Source organism: Lathamus discolor, chromosome 1 (genome assembly GCF_037157495.1).
Source record: "Lathamus discolor isolate bLatDis1 chromosome 1, bLatDis1.hap1, whole genome shotgun sequence".
Taxonomy (NCBI): Eukaryota; Metazoa; Chordata; class Aves; order Psittaciformes; family Psittacidae; genus Lathamus; species Lathamus discolor.
The window spans coordinates 39408700-39424607 of record NC_088884.1 but is presented as its reverse complement, the minus strand read 5'-3'; the positions used below and the strand labels follow the sequence as shown (position 1 = coordinate 39424607).

The window sequence follows — 15908 nt, the reverse complement described above, 5'->3', positions numbered from 1 at the left end:
GACATACTTAAGAAATCTGCACAAGGGGAAAGAGATACCTTAGCTACTTTCCTCCAGTTAAGACAGTCAAAGAAGTAATATGTTCCCCTCTCGTACGTATTGGTTTTCATTGTTGGCTCCATGCCGGGTGCCCTGGTGATCCATACTCGTTCTTCTTTGTGGTATCTCCAATCCCGGTTAAATCTTTAATTTTCAATAAGAAGGAAAAATAATTTTTAGTGTTAGTTATCTGAATGTGACTTAAACAAAAATTTTAAGGGTTTCAATTAAAATTGTACAATATATTCAAAAGCAAAAGAATTTTTAAGACATTGTTACACCTGTGATCTCATACCTCTTCCACAGAATTACTACACCTCAAACTAATCACACAGGAAACTTAAAGAAGTCTGGTAGGTTCAAACAACAAACTCATACGATTATTTCCTGGTTTTTGTTTTGTTCAAGACAGTTACATTACATGCTTAATAGTGACTGGCACCTGCCACTTTTTCACAGCACTTCATAATAATGCAAAGTTCACAAGACAGGCTTTTGATTTCCACTATACGAATGAAAAAAAAATAGTACAAAATTGAACCAAGGTTGGAGGAGGTATCAGAAAAAAAAAAGGGTTTCCAGCTTTAGATTGACTAAGCTTCTGTTTTCAGTTTCTAACTTGTTGGGTTTGGGTTTTTTTTTTACATCTACTACTTCATTACTGCAATAGATTAAATGATAGAAGACTGACAAAATAGTTTGAACGTACAGCTCTACTGCTGCTAATAGCTGTAATACATCTCCTCCATTCATGTAATAGAGATAAAACAGGAGATCTTCTCCATATCGGCCAAGTTTTATTGCAGCCAGCTGCAAAAGATTGAAAAAAATGACGATGAAAAATCACAACAGAGAAATGTTTTAAGACATACTATCCCACTTAAATAACACAAGGATACATCCAGAATGTGCTTCCATGCTAAATGTGTTGCAAATGATACTCTGATGTAACAAAAGTAATAATTATTAAACCAATCCAGTTTTCGTCACTTTTATAGTTAACCTTTACAACTTGAAGGATACAACAGAAAAATAAACAGAAGTAATGAACTGGCAAGACAGAATTTTCTGCCTTTGTGTATCCTCAGCTACTTTTTATTTAACAAAACAACCAACAACATTTACTTGTATTTTCCCACTTCAAAATCTATTAAGTAACATTACTAAGATTTTTTACAATATTTCTCAATGATCACTCTTACAGAGCTGCAACAGTTGAAAGGAAACATATCTATCAAAAAAAAAATCCCAATTCATGTAGATATGGAATGCAACAGATAAATGTGAGAATATCTTGAACCACAATTCTGACCTCATCTCTATAGAAATATCTTGATTCAATATGGCATTTGAATATTACAGCATATGGGCCGTAAGAAACTTTTGCTAACCATGCCCATTCTCAGTTTTGTCTGCCCTTTTTTTAAGGTGGAATGAGTGCATGATGTGTCCAACTAACCAGTTAATGCACCAGTGTCCCCCAGACAACTGAGGACAACCTGCACTGATTTTCAACATTAACTATCGAAAAGAAAATCTAGAAAATTACGATAATAAATTAACAAAAAATACACACATACACACATACTCACCTTATCCCTAATGTGAATGTTAGTTAAGTATTCAGATGGAACATGGAAGTCTAAAAAAGAATCGGAATTGATGAAACTATTAAGACATGTAAATGAATAGAATTTGCAAATATTAATATTGAATGAAATAGTTATTTCTCTGTTACCTATGTCTTGAGGTCGACAAGGTGATGATGCCCAGGGTGATGCAAATTTGGGATAAAGATTTCTGAAAAAAGAGAAGCATAAGCTTAGCAAAATTAAAAACAAAACCAAAACCAACCAACCACAAGAACTCTATAACCAGCCACACAAGCCTAAAAAACCACATCATGCAACCAAAATCACTAGAGCTGAGGAGAGAAGGAAAGAGAAAAGGAAATTTGCAACCCGCTTTCCTATAACAGTTACATTTATTCATTTTCTTTTTAATATGCAGAGTAAGATTGCATTTAAAGTGCCCTGGGAATCTACAGGGTTAAGATTTCCTTTTTCGTCTATCATTCTTTCAGTTTGGGTGCCAGGGATCCCAACTCATTTCAGGGATCCAATTTTACATAAGGTTTCAATTTGCATAGGAACAGCTGCCACAAGCTTGCTGGGTTCTGATTTATTAGCCTAGCATTTAAAAGGGAAGGAAAAGCTTATACTGGCAGATTTTACTTTTCTTTTAAGCTAACTAGTAAAGATTTTACTCTTCTTCTAAATTTCAGTGTCGACAAATAAATCGAATCTCAGCACAACATGAACATAAGCTTATTAAGATTCAACATTTTTCTTTCACATGGTTTTTGCTACCATATTTTTAAAAAGGAGCCATTAGTTTAATAAAGACAAAATTATGAACCTTCCAACTCCACTGCAGTGACTGAAGTACCAAGGAATTAGTTTTCTAATTAACAGGTAAAGAATTGAAAAAAAAAAAAGATTGAGCAAAATCTACTTTTGGCAGATTAATACAGCCTACTTTTAATTATCCATGATAGCACACTATTATGGTAAGTTTTGTAAATGCAACTTGAGTACGGTACACCTTATCAAATCTTTGCTTCCTTCTTGTTAAAGACTTAATTACTATAAAAATACTGGAAACCTATTAAATCACCTCAGCAACCAACTCCCAGCAGAGCTAAATAGGCCAAAGGCTACACCGATCAAATGGTGTCCATCTCACTTCAGAGCAACTAATCTTACTGTTGGCAAAAACTGATGCATTAGAGCCTGAAGGAAGACTCCGGTGGCAAAAATCTGCAGATGTTGAGAAAAGAATGAAACTATTCCTTCTACTGAAAGCATGGATAAGCACTATCCCAAGAAGAGGAGTGTCATGTGTGCCCTAGGAGTCTGGCTTCCTAGGGCAAAGAATCCAGGATTTTACAGAGATAATGCAATTTAAAAAATGAAGTGTTTGTGCACAGTGTTCCCTCTACAATACAAATAAAACTGAACTACTTCAGCATTTTTCAAGGAGGCATTGGACAGCCTATAGTCTGTTTGATGAACATTTCAGGAAGTTTCAGAACCTGAACAAACAGCTACATGATTTCTAAAGAATTAACCGAAGTAATGCCATCTTCGTCATTTTTATGTAGCAGTTTAAGCTACCCTAAGGAATTAAAAGCATATTTATTTACAAAGATACAGGACTATAAGGCAATACGTAATCATTTCTTCAACAACCAGAATAAATCTTAATCTACCTGCATTGAAAATCTATATATAACCAGAAGTTATAGGGGTTAAAATTCAAATCATTAGAGCTACATACAGAATTCTAAAATTTTGTTTTTAAGAAGCACATTTATTGTGCTGAATGTTTAAGTCAGACAGGTACTTTTACTATCAGAAGTACCTCACAAGGCAGAAAATTCTGGCTTTCCACCTGTGAAATGCTTTTACTTGTCCAAATGAAAATTCATAAAGCAAGCAAAGGATGTTTAACATAAGGCAAGATGGCAAGCCAGACACTGAGGGCTGCACAAGCTGTCTGAAAAGCTTTTCTGTAGCATAAAGTAAAAACAACTTTATGATACAGAACTGTCTTCATTAAATGTTAACTCCATCTCCTTCATCCAAGACCCTAAATACCCTATTCAGAGTTATTAAATATTAATTAAAAATCCAGCTATTTACAGGACAGCTGCTGAAGAAAAGCAGCAAGCAGCATGCCAGGTACATATACCATCCATGTACAAACACACACTAGTAATTTGATTGCTGTCTGTATGCAGAAGGTGCATAACACAGCTACAAGTTATCACAGCAAAGTATGTTTAGCATTCCTCTGCAGTGAGGTGCTACATAAACCTATGAGATTTTACACAGACTGTCTAATAGACGTGTTAAGTTTAAGCTTTATGTTAGTCATTAAAATTAATGACTAACATTTAATCAAATACTAAAAATATTATCACTACTACTATTTTGCATGCCAACACCTGAAGAAAGTAGCTGTATAACCAAACAATATAACTGGATTCCACCTGTGCTAGGAACAACTAAAGAATTCAGATACAGATGTACCTGACATTATTTTAGTGAGCAAAGGCATTCTACTTTCAGCTGATCAGCTCAAATTAAGTTTCAGCAATCTGTACTAAGAGCAGTAAATTACTTAAGTATTGTGTAGATCCAGGAGACCAGTCTCCCTGTCACTGCTGTAAGCTCTGGGACTACCAAGGAGAAGCAGCACCCGAGGCCAGCATAACTGTTCTTTATGCATTCTTTTTATGTTGTGGGAGAAGTGATGGGAGTGGGGAAACTACTGGATTCAACGGAGAAGTGACCTGCAAGACTAACACTATATGTGAAGAAGATACTATGTTAATGTAACACATTCTGCAAGTAACTACAGACAACTAACTTAAAAACTGTTTCAAAACAACTGTCCTAAGTGCCAGCGGCATACCAATTTGACTAAGTTTTGATGTAAGCTCTACATAAAGAATTTCTGGAAGTGACAATTTCTAAAAGTTTACATCTCTAGAAAGAAATGTACGCTTTAATGCCAATTATTTCAAGTCAGAAAAATTAGGAACCATTTTTCCCCTGCTTTCCCTTTGAACTTTATCTCCACATTCAGCAATCTTTCCTGATTGTATGAAGCTCCATGTAAGTTTGTGAAACATGGAAACTGTGCATGTGTATTCTCTTCGGTGTTCCGTTTGTTAATATTTTATGTGCAAACTTTAAGACACATGTACTATTTTGTAAATAAGGCTAACACTATGTAAAAATCTGATAACAGAATGATGGGAAAATATCAACTGAAAGTCAAGAGTACCAGATATTAAATTTCTCTCACCATTACAGCCACCCAGAAGACACCCATTTTCTCCAAAACGACCTAGGTTCCTTCTGTAACTAGCAGAGAGAGACACCCTGGGCTAGTGATTCATCTCACCTATCTTCACTTACCATTAGTGCAGTCGATAATTGCTTTCCTCCCTACTGCCTCTACAGGAAGCCTAGATGACTAAACTTTAGTGAGCTGAATGACTAAAAGTTAACTATAAAACTACATTTTCATTTAAATTAATATTTGGTGCAGATGCTCTGTTCATTATTACACTAACATAAATCAAATTTACCTCAAGGAATATTATTATTTGAAAAATAATGTATATATGAAATTTATTAAAAACTCACTGTCAATTCCATGAAGAAAGTTCTAAAGAAGTTACGAGAACAAGCAAAGCCACTAGGTTTATTGAAAGCTCGCATAACAAGATCTCAGTATGCCTTGAAGCATAATTCTTTTGTTTATGAAAATTTTATTTTACTGTCATTACATTTTCAAATCTTATTGGCAAAATATCTTGTGGGTTTGACAGTCATGTGAGCCTACTGTGAATGATGGCATAATAAAACTAAAACTGAAAATAGTATTAAAAAGTAGCAACTTACTCAGTCGAGTTGAGATTGAGACCTAGTGTTGTTAAATCACTTCCTAATGCAAGATGTACCATTCCTGGATCTGTCTCTGCTGCCCTGATGAATGTTAACAAGCCGATCATTCCAAACTGGTCCGTCACCATCCCTTGAGGAATGTTGGTAACCCGACCTGGGCAAAAAGAACAAATTAATTTTATCCTTTCAAGAAGTGGAGGAATCAACAAGGTGATCTAAATGACTGTCAAAACTTTTCAAGAAGAGTAAGTGGAATGATACATACCATCAGGTAACACCTGGATCCCTTTTTTCTGCTGGTTGTTGTTTTGCGTAGTTGAACTTTTGTCTCCAGGAAACTTGGGCCCATCTGTGCTGGATGATGTTTTGCCTGATGTACTCAAATTCTGATAAAAATGATTTCAGAGTTGGTATGATGGAAACAAGCCAAAATGTAGAAATCTGTTGACCATTTCAGTCAAGCACTCTAAACCAGTATGTCAAGTCACTCAGTAAATTAGGCACTAAAATGGAACCAAGCTGGAGCTCTTAAGTTTTTCTGACAAATCTTATGGAGTATTTACCACTTCCTAAAGTATACCTGTCATACAGTAGTAGCTATTAATGAGCCAACAGCTTACAGTCTAAAAGGATAAGAAATATTTTACACCTGAGCTAGAATGCACAATGGATATCCCAAGTGCCTGTAACTAGACGGTATTTTGGACTCATCACATCATAAAGTTTTCACCATGGTTTTGCTCCTACATAACACTCCATAACATACCAACAAATAATAACTCAAGCCGATTTTAGGTGCAAGAAACATACAGTTAGCACATCTGCAACCATCAAGAAAGAGATGTAAACAGTATGTTTCTCAAGAAAACTGTGATTGCGCCCCAAGAGCCCAATCTTCTGTAATTATTATTTCTTAATCTTTATTATTCTTTAAAAAAGTCTGTAGTAACATAGTGTCTTCACATTTACTCCCTCCTCCCTTACTGTATTCAGTATATCTATATATATATTTCATATATATATATATAGTTGTATATGAAATGCTGCTTATGCAAAATTTCTCGCTAATTCTGGGGGTAAATTTGAAAATCTTGTAGTACAAATATAGTCAGCGCCACTTTAAAATATAATCATCAAAAGTAGTACGCACACCCAAAAGAAGAGTAAGGCGTACTTACGGATTTATTGTCATCATTACTCGATGTTGGGTCTTTGTAGCTGGAGCCTGGTAATGCTGGAAAATCTTCATTGTGTATTGAAAAGTCCTGGGACTGCTCACTTGCTGGTTTTGTTACCATTCCAACTATCATCAAAATGAAAGCAGGAATAACATGAAATGACTGCTAAGTAAAGCATTTTCTGCTGCTGATCTTGCTTAGTGTCCATTGTTACCATGTGCAAACTGTACAGCAGAAACAGCTTTCAAAAAAAAAAACAACACCCCACCAAAACCACCAAAACTCAAGTAAACCAAAACAGAGCATATTCATTTAAAACATCCACACGTATTAGACTAAAGACTCTTATTTAAGTGTGTGCTAAGAAACACTCTGGGTTAAATTCATAGACACATCCACTGCTTTAAGAATGAAGCCCAGTACTTTTACAAGGAACAGCACCTGTTTTGCATGTCTAAATAATCAAATAATCTTTACAGGCATTATTCAAGCAGTGTTTAAGTAAATCCACTCATGAAGGAAGGATATACTGCTTTTACGATTCTAACACATTTTTCCTCCATCCCCTAACTGCATGAAGAGCTTCTTGGGATAATCTCTTTAAAAGCATGTATTCTTAAAGGATGTCATCCATTGCAACAGAACGTATCACCAATGAAATACTTGCCTGTGACATAAGAACGACTCCTACTTTCAGTTCAGTATGAAAACTGAAAGTATTTAGCCTGCAACTCTCAGTGCTCTGACCCCAATTTAAAAAAAGTAGGCCAGTCACATTGGAACATGGATTCCAACTACTGAAAAGCAACCTTTTTTTTTTTTTTAAAATGCCAGTTAAAAAACCCCAAACCAACCAACACCAAGGAAAAGCCCCACACACCACACACCCACGGGCAAATACTCTGCTGTGAGACAGAAAAGTATTACAGTGATTTGTTTGCAAACAACATTGCATTAGAGGAAGAGAAAACAGAAGGACATCTAGGGCCCGTTTTTCAAAGATTCATAATAGATGTGTAGGATCTAAAATAGTTCAGTAGATTTCTTATTAGTGTAGTATTCTGAAATTAGAGATAAAAGTTCCTTTATTTAAGAAAAAAACCCACACTGAGTTAATCTGGTTTCTGCTGTTCACTCTTTTCACCTAGAGTTATTCCCATTTCTTCCACTGGATGAATTAAAATTGATAATGAATTAACTGTGTTGCACATTCTCCATACAAAAGCTATCTGAAGTCTAATTTTCCTGAACAACCTAAGCATGAAGAAAGTATGTCTCTGCCCAGTTTCAAACTTTCTTCAACTTTTTGTTCCTGAAGACAGTGCCCAGTGCACCTCATATCCCCATTGCTTGATTGTTTTTACCAACATAACCATCCCCTGCATTAAGCAGATGCTCAAGATAATTCTGCGGACAGAGAAGTTTCTTTCCTGGTTCACCACACCATCATGCAAACAGCTACTCTAGCACCAAAATGGGGAAACTGTTTAAGCACAGGAGCAGTTACTGGTATTTTCTTTTTTTTTTTTTTTTTATGCAGCAGTGCTGCTGAATGTTGAACACCAGCTCCATGCTGGAAGTGTATCTGTGTGGATCTCCTTCCTATCTTCTATGAATTTTCTATGTAATGGCTTTTTCAGACAGACAAGCTCTCGTGTAAACCACAACCCATACTAGATCTCCACTGTCAGTGTAACTTTTCAGTCTGGGGAAGTGACTTTCCACTGGGTGTAGCACTTCATTTTAACTCAATCAGCTCTTTCTCACCACCACCTTAAGCAGAGGGCCCTGGTTAAGCCCAATCCATGAGGCTACTTCCTCCTGATAATGCCATATCTATTATTTCTTTCCCATTAAAGTTGGAGATATCTTTGGAAAAAACTACCTTTTTATAGTTAGAAAACACTGCGTTACTTTTTCTTGGAAGTTTTACAAGTATCACAAAAATAACTATCAGTAATAAAAGCAACTTTTTAGAGTAGCTGATGCAGCATGCATGACAAAATCTACAAAAGCAGTAACAATGAAAAAAAAGAAGCATTGTGGCTCAGGCTAAGCTTACCTGGTATTTTTCACGACCCATCTTAAAAGTTTTTCCTTTTATTATGTTTTTAAACTGTTCAGCAGTAATTATATAGGACACAGACTTGGAATCTGACTGCCAACACTTCATGCTTACACGTTATTTTTTGAAATCTGAGGTTCATCATAAGAGTGACAGTGAACACTACAGCAAGTACTACCAATAAATGAGAAAATATACTCTTTGTTTACAGCTGCTGACTTTTGACACAGTAACACCTGTAGTAACCAAATATTATTTCTAAAATTTGCTACTCAGACCTTGACAGTTCTTGTACACATGCACTTAGAAAGCATGCTATTACCTAAGAAATGTCTAGAGCAAATATCTTCAGAGAAATCATACTATACAGGCCAAAACCCCCCAACAGCTTCTACTGAAAGTAAAACTAAAGCAGATGAGTTCCAATACTAAAATCCTGAGAGGAATTTCCAATCAGAGACATATTGGTTATTTTTTTTTTTTTAATGAGACTTAGAAGCTCAAGTGTCAGCATTTTTTTAAAAGACTACCTATTGATCCTTTGTTGTTCATAAGACAATCAAGCAAACACCCATTTCAATCAAAGAGTTTTCAAAAGTATAGTCTTACCATAGGGTGCCCTTCCAGCTAAAGGGTTTATTAATGGAGTTGGATTGCCACTTCCTTCCCTTCTGTTTCTGTCTGCTAGTGCTGGAAAATCTGAGAGGTCCAGTCCTGTCACATTTTCACTTCCATCTGCAATAAAAACAGGTATTTTAAATTCCCTTAAGCTTTTTCACTCTAAGACTTCATTATATGCAAGATAAATGTAGGATATATTTTCTTTCTTCAAGGTGATCTTTTTACTCTCACTATAATTATTACAAATAACTACAGCCTCTGTGTTATGAGGCTAGCCTGAAGAGCATCAAGGTGTCTAGGGTTTGTTTTTAAACAATACCTAGTCAACAGCATTTAGTTACAAGGTCTACTCATTTTGAATTAAAGACTGCATGTGTAAAATACAGGCTATCAAAATTACAGTACTAGGATAGGCAGCCTGTTTAAAGTTTAAGGAGCTACCAAGAACAAATTCAAGATAATAACTCATATTTGTAGAAGAATCAAGGAGCTCTTTTGTCCTTAGATAAGGTAAGATAAAGCTGAAGCTGTTGTGAAGCCAATGCAGTGCAAATTGCATGGGAACATTTTTTGATTTGCAACAGAAAATACTACATAGGCCAAGCCAGAGCTGCAACTCTATAATGATGCCACAAGGTCCCAAGGGATGCCCAAACCCTTCCACTCTGTGATGTCACCAGTACCTCAAGTTCCTTCATATATACAGCCACCTACAGAAACGTCAGCATGGACAAACCTAAGGCATTTATGAACAAAGATATTTTCCCCTCTTTAGTTCATTAAATTTAGGTGAAGAAGTAATTGCCAGACAAAAATCACAACTGAAACACCCTGACTGAAGAGACTGCTTTATAAACCAGCTATTTGAAAGGAGTTTGAGATGTCAGAAAATGCTTTCCCACTGTTCCTACCCTATATAATGTTTTTGTAGAAAAACGATATTTTTTCTCTGATCCCCTCTTCAATTCTATAAGCTATTTTGCATTTCTAGCTGACTAGATGTAATCTATAGACATGTGATGTACAGTGAGTATTCTACAGAATATTTTCCCTTTGTCATCAAAAGTATTAACATTTACTGTTACGAAGTAGTAACAGTTTCACAGCATGGCTCTTGGAGCAGCATTTCTATGGAACAACAAAAAATAACAAAGTTGCACTCCAACAGAACAAAGTAGTTTCAATTAGAAAAAAAAATATATATATCTGTACCGTATTTTAAGATCAACACTAAATCAGAATAAACTCACCTGTTCCATTAAAAATGTTACTTGATAAGGAGTTATTCATTCCAAATGCCTGATTTCTGTTCATCCCAAATCCAGACATACTGTGAAAAAAATCCAGGAAGTCAAACAAAAGGGTATACATACTTTGTAATTCCCAGTGGAAGGCATTAAGCAGAAAAAAAGCTCAAGACTATTAAGTTATTTTAAGCTTAAGCAACTCCCATTAGCCTAAACTCAGTTTTTAATGATTTTCCTTTGTACTTCTGAAAACTCTGAGCAGCAGCAGTAGGCACTGCTCAATCAAGACAACTGGAATGACTTCAAGTTAACTTATTTTTTTAATAGCCACTGTGTCTTCAGTCATCTGTCAATCAACAACTTAGGGCAAACTTGATTTTTACTCAATAATTTCATATAGAAAAATGAAGCTGTAGTAAATGCAATAGTGAAAAGTCAGGCAGCAATCCATTCATTTGCAGGTGGGAAGCTGGATCATGGAAGGGATCAAGTTTGTAATGACTCAGTTGTAAGCTGACCAGTTACGGTGTCCAATCATCATCGTGTACATATGGTACTACTATGAGCATAGGGATGGTCTCTGCAACACAAGGACACCAACTATATTAAAGTTTCATATAGTGAGGCAAAAATGTTTGAAGAGACATCTAAATATCACATAGAACAACCATGGCTGGAAAGGCACCCTCCAAATGATCTACTTCATTCTGTGCAAGATGGAGATGTTGAGAAGCCCAAAGGTAGGCCCCAGGTGAGTGAAATTCTGAGTTTCTGCCCTGTTTGAAATCATATCATTCATTTGTTCCCCATAACAGGATAGGAAGTTGATGTTTTAGCAGTTTCCGTAACTAAAAATGGCAAATGTTTTCCTAGTGGAAATTTTCCCTACAGGGTCTTTTTCCACAGTTACAAATCTGAAGCATTCAATTTCAACTTGAAATAGCCAAAAAAGCTTAATTTTGGATTGAAATATCAAGAAAGGGAACAGTTAGCCAAGACTAGTCCTGTCCTGCCCTGCTTCCCCAAGGTGGTGGGTCTGAAAGATACCCAGATCTTTGACACCTCACATGTCTGAAGAAACACATTCCTGGTACCATCTGTGAATTCCAGACCTGGTGAGAACACCAAAAGGAGGCAACTCTATTTTGAGGGTATATAACTGAGCCTGTTGACAGATCACATTTCTCATGCAAGGGTGTTTTTGTTTGTTTGTTTCCTTTTAGATTAGAAATAACCATGTTAAGAGTTGTAGGGATAACTACTGCTATCCTGGTATAGGCTAATAAACCGTGGAATATGAACTTGTCATTGTCTCAGTCGTATTTCCTTCTCAATTTGTAAAAGTTATAGTTTCTTGAAAATGATACACAATGCAAACAGTGAAAGATAAGGATTTTCATTCAAATGCTCCTATAGGCAGGGATTTTATTATCTACCCTACAGCTGAATGGTATTTAAATGAGTACTTTCTATACATATTTCAATCTCCAAAATCATTGTCCTCTGCATGTAGAATTTTTAAGTATATTACTATTTCAACCTTTTGTGATATTCAGGTTTCAAAAACACTTTAAAATTTAAAATTATCTTTTTACATTACCTTTTTTTTTTTTTTTAATCTTTGTATCTTATCGCTATGCATCACAGGAAAGAGGCAAATTCTATGTAATCAGAAGCAAGACACAAAGTCTTCTTCTACTCCAAGAACATAAACCACTACTAAAAAAGTCTCTATTGCTGTGACTGGTAAAAGCATCTTTAAGCCTGTTTCAGTGTGAAACCACAGAACTACATAGCCTGACCAAGCTTTAGATAGCTTGTTGACCTTAGTCCTTTACCCATTTTGTAAAACATTAGATTGGGTTAGAGGTGGCACCTGACTCCCATGAGCTTGTTTGTGCTCCACGTAAGAGTCAGTCTCCTAGGGAAGGCCTAAAGGGAGAAAAAGGACAAAACTGGGAGCGCAGAGATTGTGAGGGTGTGGAATGAAGCCTGCAAAGCAGTCAGCTGTGCAAAGCTGTTTAGAATTGATACACTTTTTACTACAAGTTTATCAGTATGAACTAAGCATAAATACAGCACCAAAACACAGTTAAAGCCTAATGAGTTATGTTAGAATCCTGCCCAGAGTTAGAAAGCGCAGAAGTGATGGAGAAGTTTTAGGCAAATGACCATCAAATTCTTAAACAAATGGCAAACCACTGTCTGTATTATTCCAGAATTTAAAGATGTAAAATTCTAGGTCCCCACTGTGTCTGAATCAGTTAATTATTCTTCCACAGTAACTACTGTGTTTTTAAATCTTGCCACATTTCTTCCCAAACTCACAAATAAACAGTCTTTAAACGGATTCATATACTCAAACATCAAGATATGTTTCAAAACCAAACTTGGGAACACAAGAGAAACACCACATATTTTAAAGAAGCAACAGTAGAAATTCAGTAGTCAGAAACAGAATTTAGCTTAAAGGCCTCAAAAAGCTTGTATGAATATTAAAAGCATCTTCAAAGTTTATTGCCAGGAGACAAGAACAGATGAAGCAGCTTTTGAGCTTTGTTCTAATTCTATTAGATTTCCAGAGCAGCATTTACACATGTCCATGACTGTACAGGGACAGTTCAACTAAACAGTCTTACCTGTTCACAGTAAAAGGTTGTCGAGAGGGTTGCTGCTTTGGCATACATATTATGCTTGGAGAGCTTCTGTTGGGGCTGCCTAACCCTGAACTGCTCATGCTGTTTGTCCTGCTGGGAATTCCAATGCCCTGACCAACCTGGGAGTGGTTCATCATATTCCTAGGATTCATAGGCAATATCCCCCTGAAAGAGAAAAAACATCCACAAAGATGAATCTCTACAATAGCATTTGGTTACTCATTTAGATTACTAACCTAGGGTGGACTCTAAGCTGTTGCAACTTAATTTGTGCTTAGCGTCAATATGGCATGTTTGGATTATTCTCTATAATTAATGTAGTTTTGGATTTCTTCAGAAATACCAGATGACCCATTACATACTAATCAAGTCCTTGGTCAAGTTTAGATATATATTTAAGTATTATGCATTTGAACTGGTGTTACAGCTCCTTTTTTAACAAGCACTTCAGACCTACTACCTTCTTAATATTCTTATACAGTGTACGATATTGATAGAAAAACTTTAACTGTATATTTACGAAAACAATAAAAAACCAACCTCTTACATTCTGAAGCAGAATTTGCCAGCAATTTGTCTTTTACATACAAAAATCAAATACTGTCTTACAGGAAGTCCTTACTGTTTAACAGTATTATTTCCCTAACACACACAATGGTCAATAGAAACTACTTGTCTTCTTTTTTAATTAAACAGATTGTAAAGTAGTTGAGGCAAAATATGCAGAACATTTAACAAGAGCTCTGCAGAAAGACACAATGGCAGAAATATTGGCTAACAATAAATACCTGCTCGGAGATGGAGGCGTATGAAGTGACATTGTTGGTACCCCTGTTGTTGGCGTTACGTGGCTCGGTAACTGAGTGCCTTGTGATAAGCTGCGATTTAACTGAGGGGTATTGTTGCTCATTCCCCTCATTGGAAGGCCTAGTGCACCTATTGAAAAAAAATTCAGAGGGGTGGAGATATAGAGCAATCAGGAACAAAGTCTTCTCCATCAGGTGTAGATGGAAACAGTTTATGCTGACAACCTACAAAAAAGTGTAAACGCTGAAGGAAAGTGCACTGTGAAATCTAAGTCCCTCTTTGCACAGCAGAAGCTCAATTATCTCAAATTTAGCCCCATTTCTGTTAAATATTAGAAAGGCTCTTTAAGGAATTTCTGTGAGCAGCTAGCAAAATTTTGTTTCCTTTGAGATGTACACTGTAGAGAATGGTTCAGTTTTGAGCTTTTTGATAAGGACATGAAAATCTGCAATTATCTCAAAAAAGGCAGCATTTTGAGAAAATTAGTAACTGCACTCAAGAAACATGTTAATTACTTCTGCATAAACTGGTATATATTTGGCTGGTATTTAGAACACTAATCTTTCTTGTTAAAAACTAAACAAACCTTCAATAAAAAAAGTTATGAATATTTAGTTAACAATAACATTGTTTTTAGGACAACAAAAGCACCATTTTAGGCCAGCTTTCTGTAAAGTTTAAGTTGCTTCTCCTTGGTAACAGAACTTCAGTGCCCACAATCAAGTTCAACCATTTAAGAAAAGCAAGCAAGCAGAATTTTAACTGCCTTCTATTGGCATTTGCAAATAATCAGATTTTAAACATTGTGATCAGAAGTGTTTTCTACACAAACAGTTGGGTGTGACAGTATAAAATAAGCACTTCAGTGAGGCAAAAAAAGAAATTAACTCAGAAGGGCAAAAGATAACCAGTTACTACCCTGTCTTAGAATGTCCAAAACTTGTTCCTTGTCATTCTCACATCCCTTTTCTGCGTTTATGTTTTCAAACCTAAACAGTTCTACTATTCTAAGTTTTGGAATGATGCTCAAAGACAAGAAAAAGTCATGTAGTGCAACACATCAGTAGAAACAAACAGCATCTAAAATGTGCTGACTATCAAGAACTGTCTCTATTGCTTTGGCATAAGGCTACAGAGGTAGACCCACAGAACTTAAAACTTTTATCTTGCAGACCAATTGAAAGACAAATTTCAATTAATCAGGACTCCCATGATACATCACCCTTGCAGAACAGGTGAATATACCAGTGTATAATGTGATTAAATACTAAAAGTACAACAAACAGATATAGCATACGCTCAAGTTATCATCATGGACAAGGTCTACAGAAACATCCCATCATTCAGCTCTCACATTTTAAGAGCTGCTGCCTGTCCATGTCCTTCCCTACAAACTGCAACCCAATAAGTGTGCAGTAACACTCACACTACTTGTTAATCTGAATTAATGGAGGTAAATTTCACTTGCAATAAGAAGCCTCCTAAGACTTCACTAAATGCTGATTATATCAAAGTGTTTGCTGTAAATATTTTGGCAATTTGCTGCATTGGAATAATTTCAATGAATATAAATATATATTATAAATAATATTTCACACTGATTAACAATTACATGGAATTTTAAAAATAAAGTGGTAAATAAAAAATGTATACACTTCCAAACTAGATACAGCAGACTGAAAAACATGATTACAATAGGTTAATTCTGCGCAAGCATTTGCTTCAGCAAAGCCAGTTTTACGCTAACGGTTACTTCTTGCTGTTGGCATTCTTTAAACTTGATTCTTTAATGTGTAGGGCTGTTAAAGTGAAGT

The 15908-nt window shown here is 35.7% G+C and overlaps 1 protein-coding gene across 7 annotated transcripts in view; it reads right to left on the bottom strand.

The window, feature by feature from the left end:
* CNOT2 (CCR4-NOT transcription complex subunit 2) overlaps window positions 1-15908 on the bottom strand; it is a 93592-nt gene that overhangs the window by 8711 nt on the left and 68973 nt on the right. For all 7 annotated transcript variants that reach the window (XM_065668887.1, XM_065668895.1, XM_065668940.1 and 4 more), the window contains 11 exons: window positions 14076-14223; window positions 13270-13452; window positions 10634-10713; window positions 9372-9497; window positions 6698-6822; window positions 5785-5905; window positions 5517-5673; window positions 1778-1839; window positions 1632-1681; window positions 749-849; window positions 39-183 (listed from right to left, as the gene is read on the bottom strand). In XM_065668887.1, coding sequence (XP_065524959.1) covers window positions 39-183; window positions 749-849; window positions 1632-1681; window positions 1778-1839; window positions 5517-5673; window positions 5785-5905; window positions 6698-6822; window positions 9372-9497; window positions 10634-10713; window positions 13270-13452; window positions 14076-14223 — 1298 coding nt within the window. The remainder of the gene's footprint in view (window positions 1-38; window positions 184-748; window positions 850-1631; window positions 1682-1777; window positions 1840-5516; window positions 5674-5784; window positions 5906-6697; window positions 6823-9371; window positions 9498-10633; window positions 10714-13269; window positions 13453-14075; window positions 14224-15908) is intronic.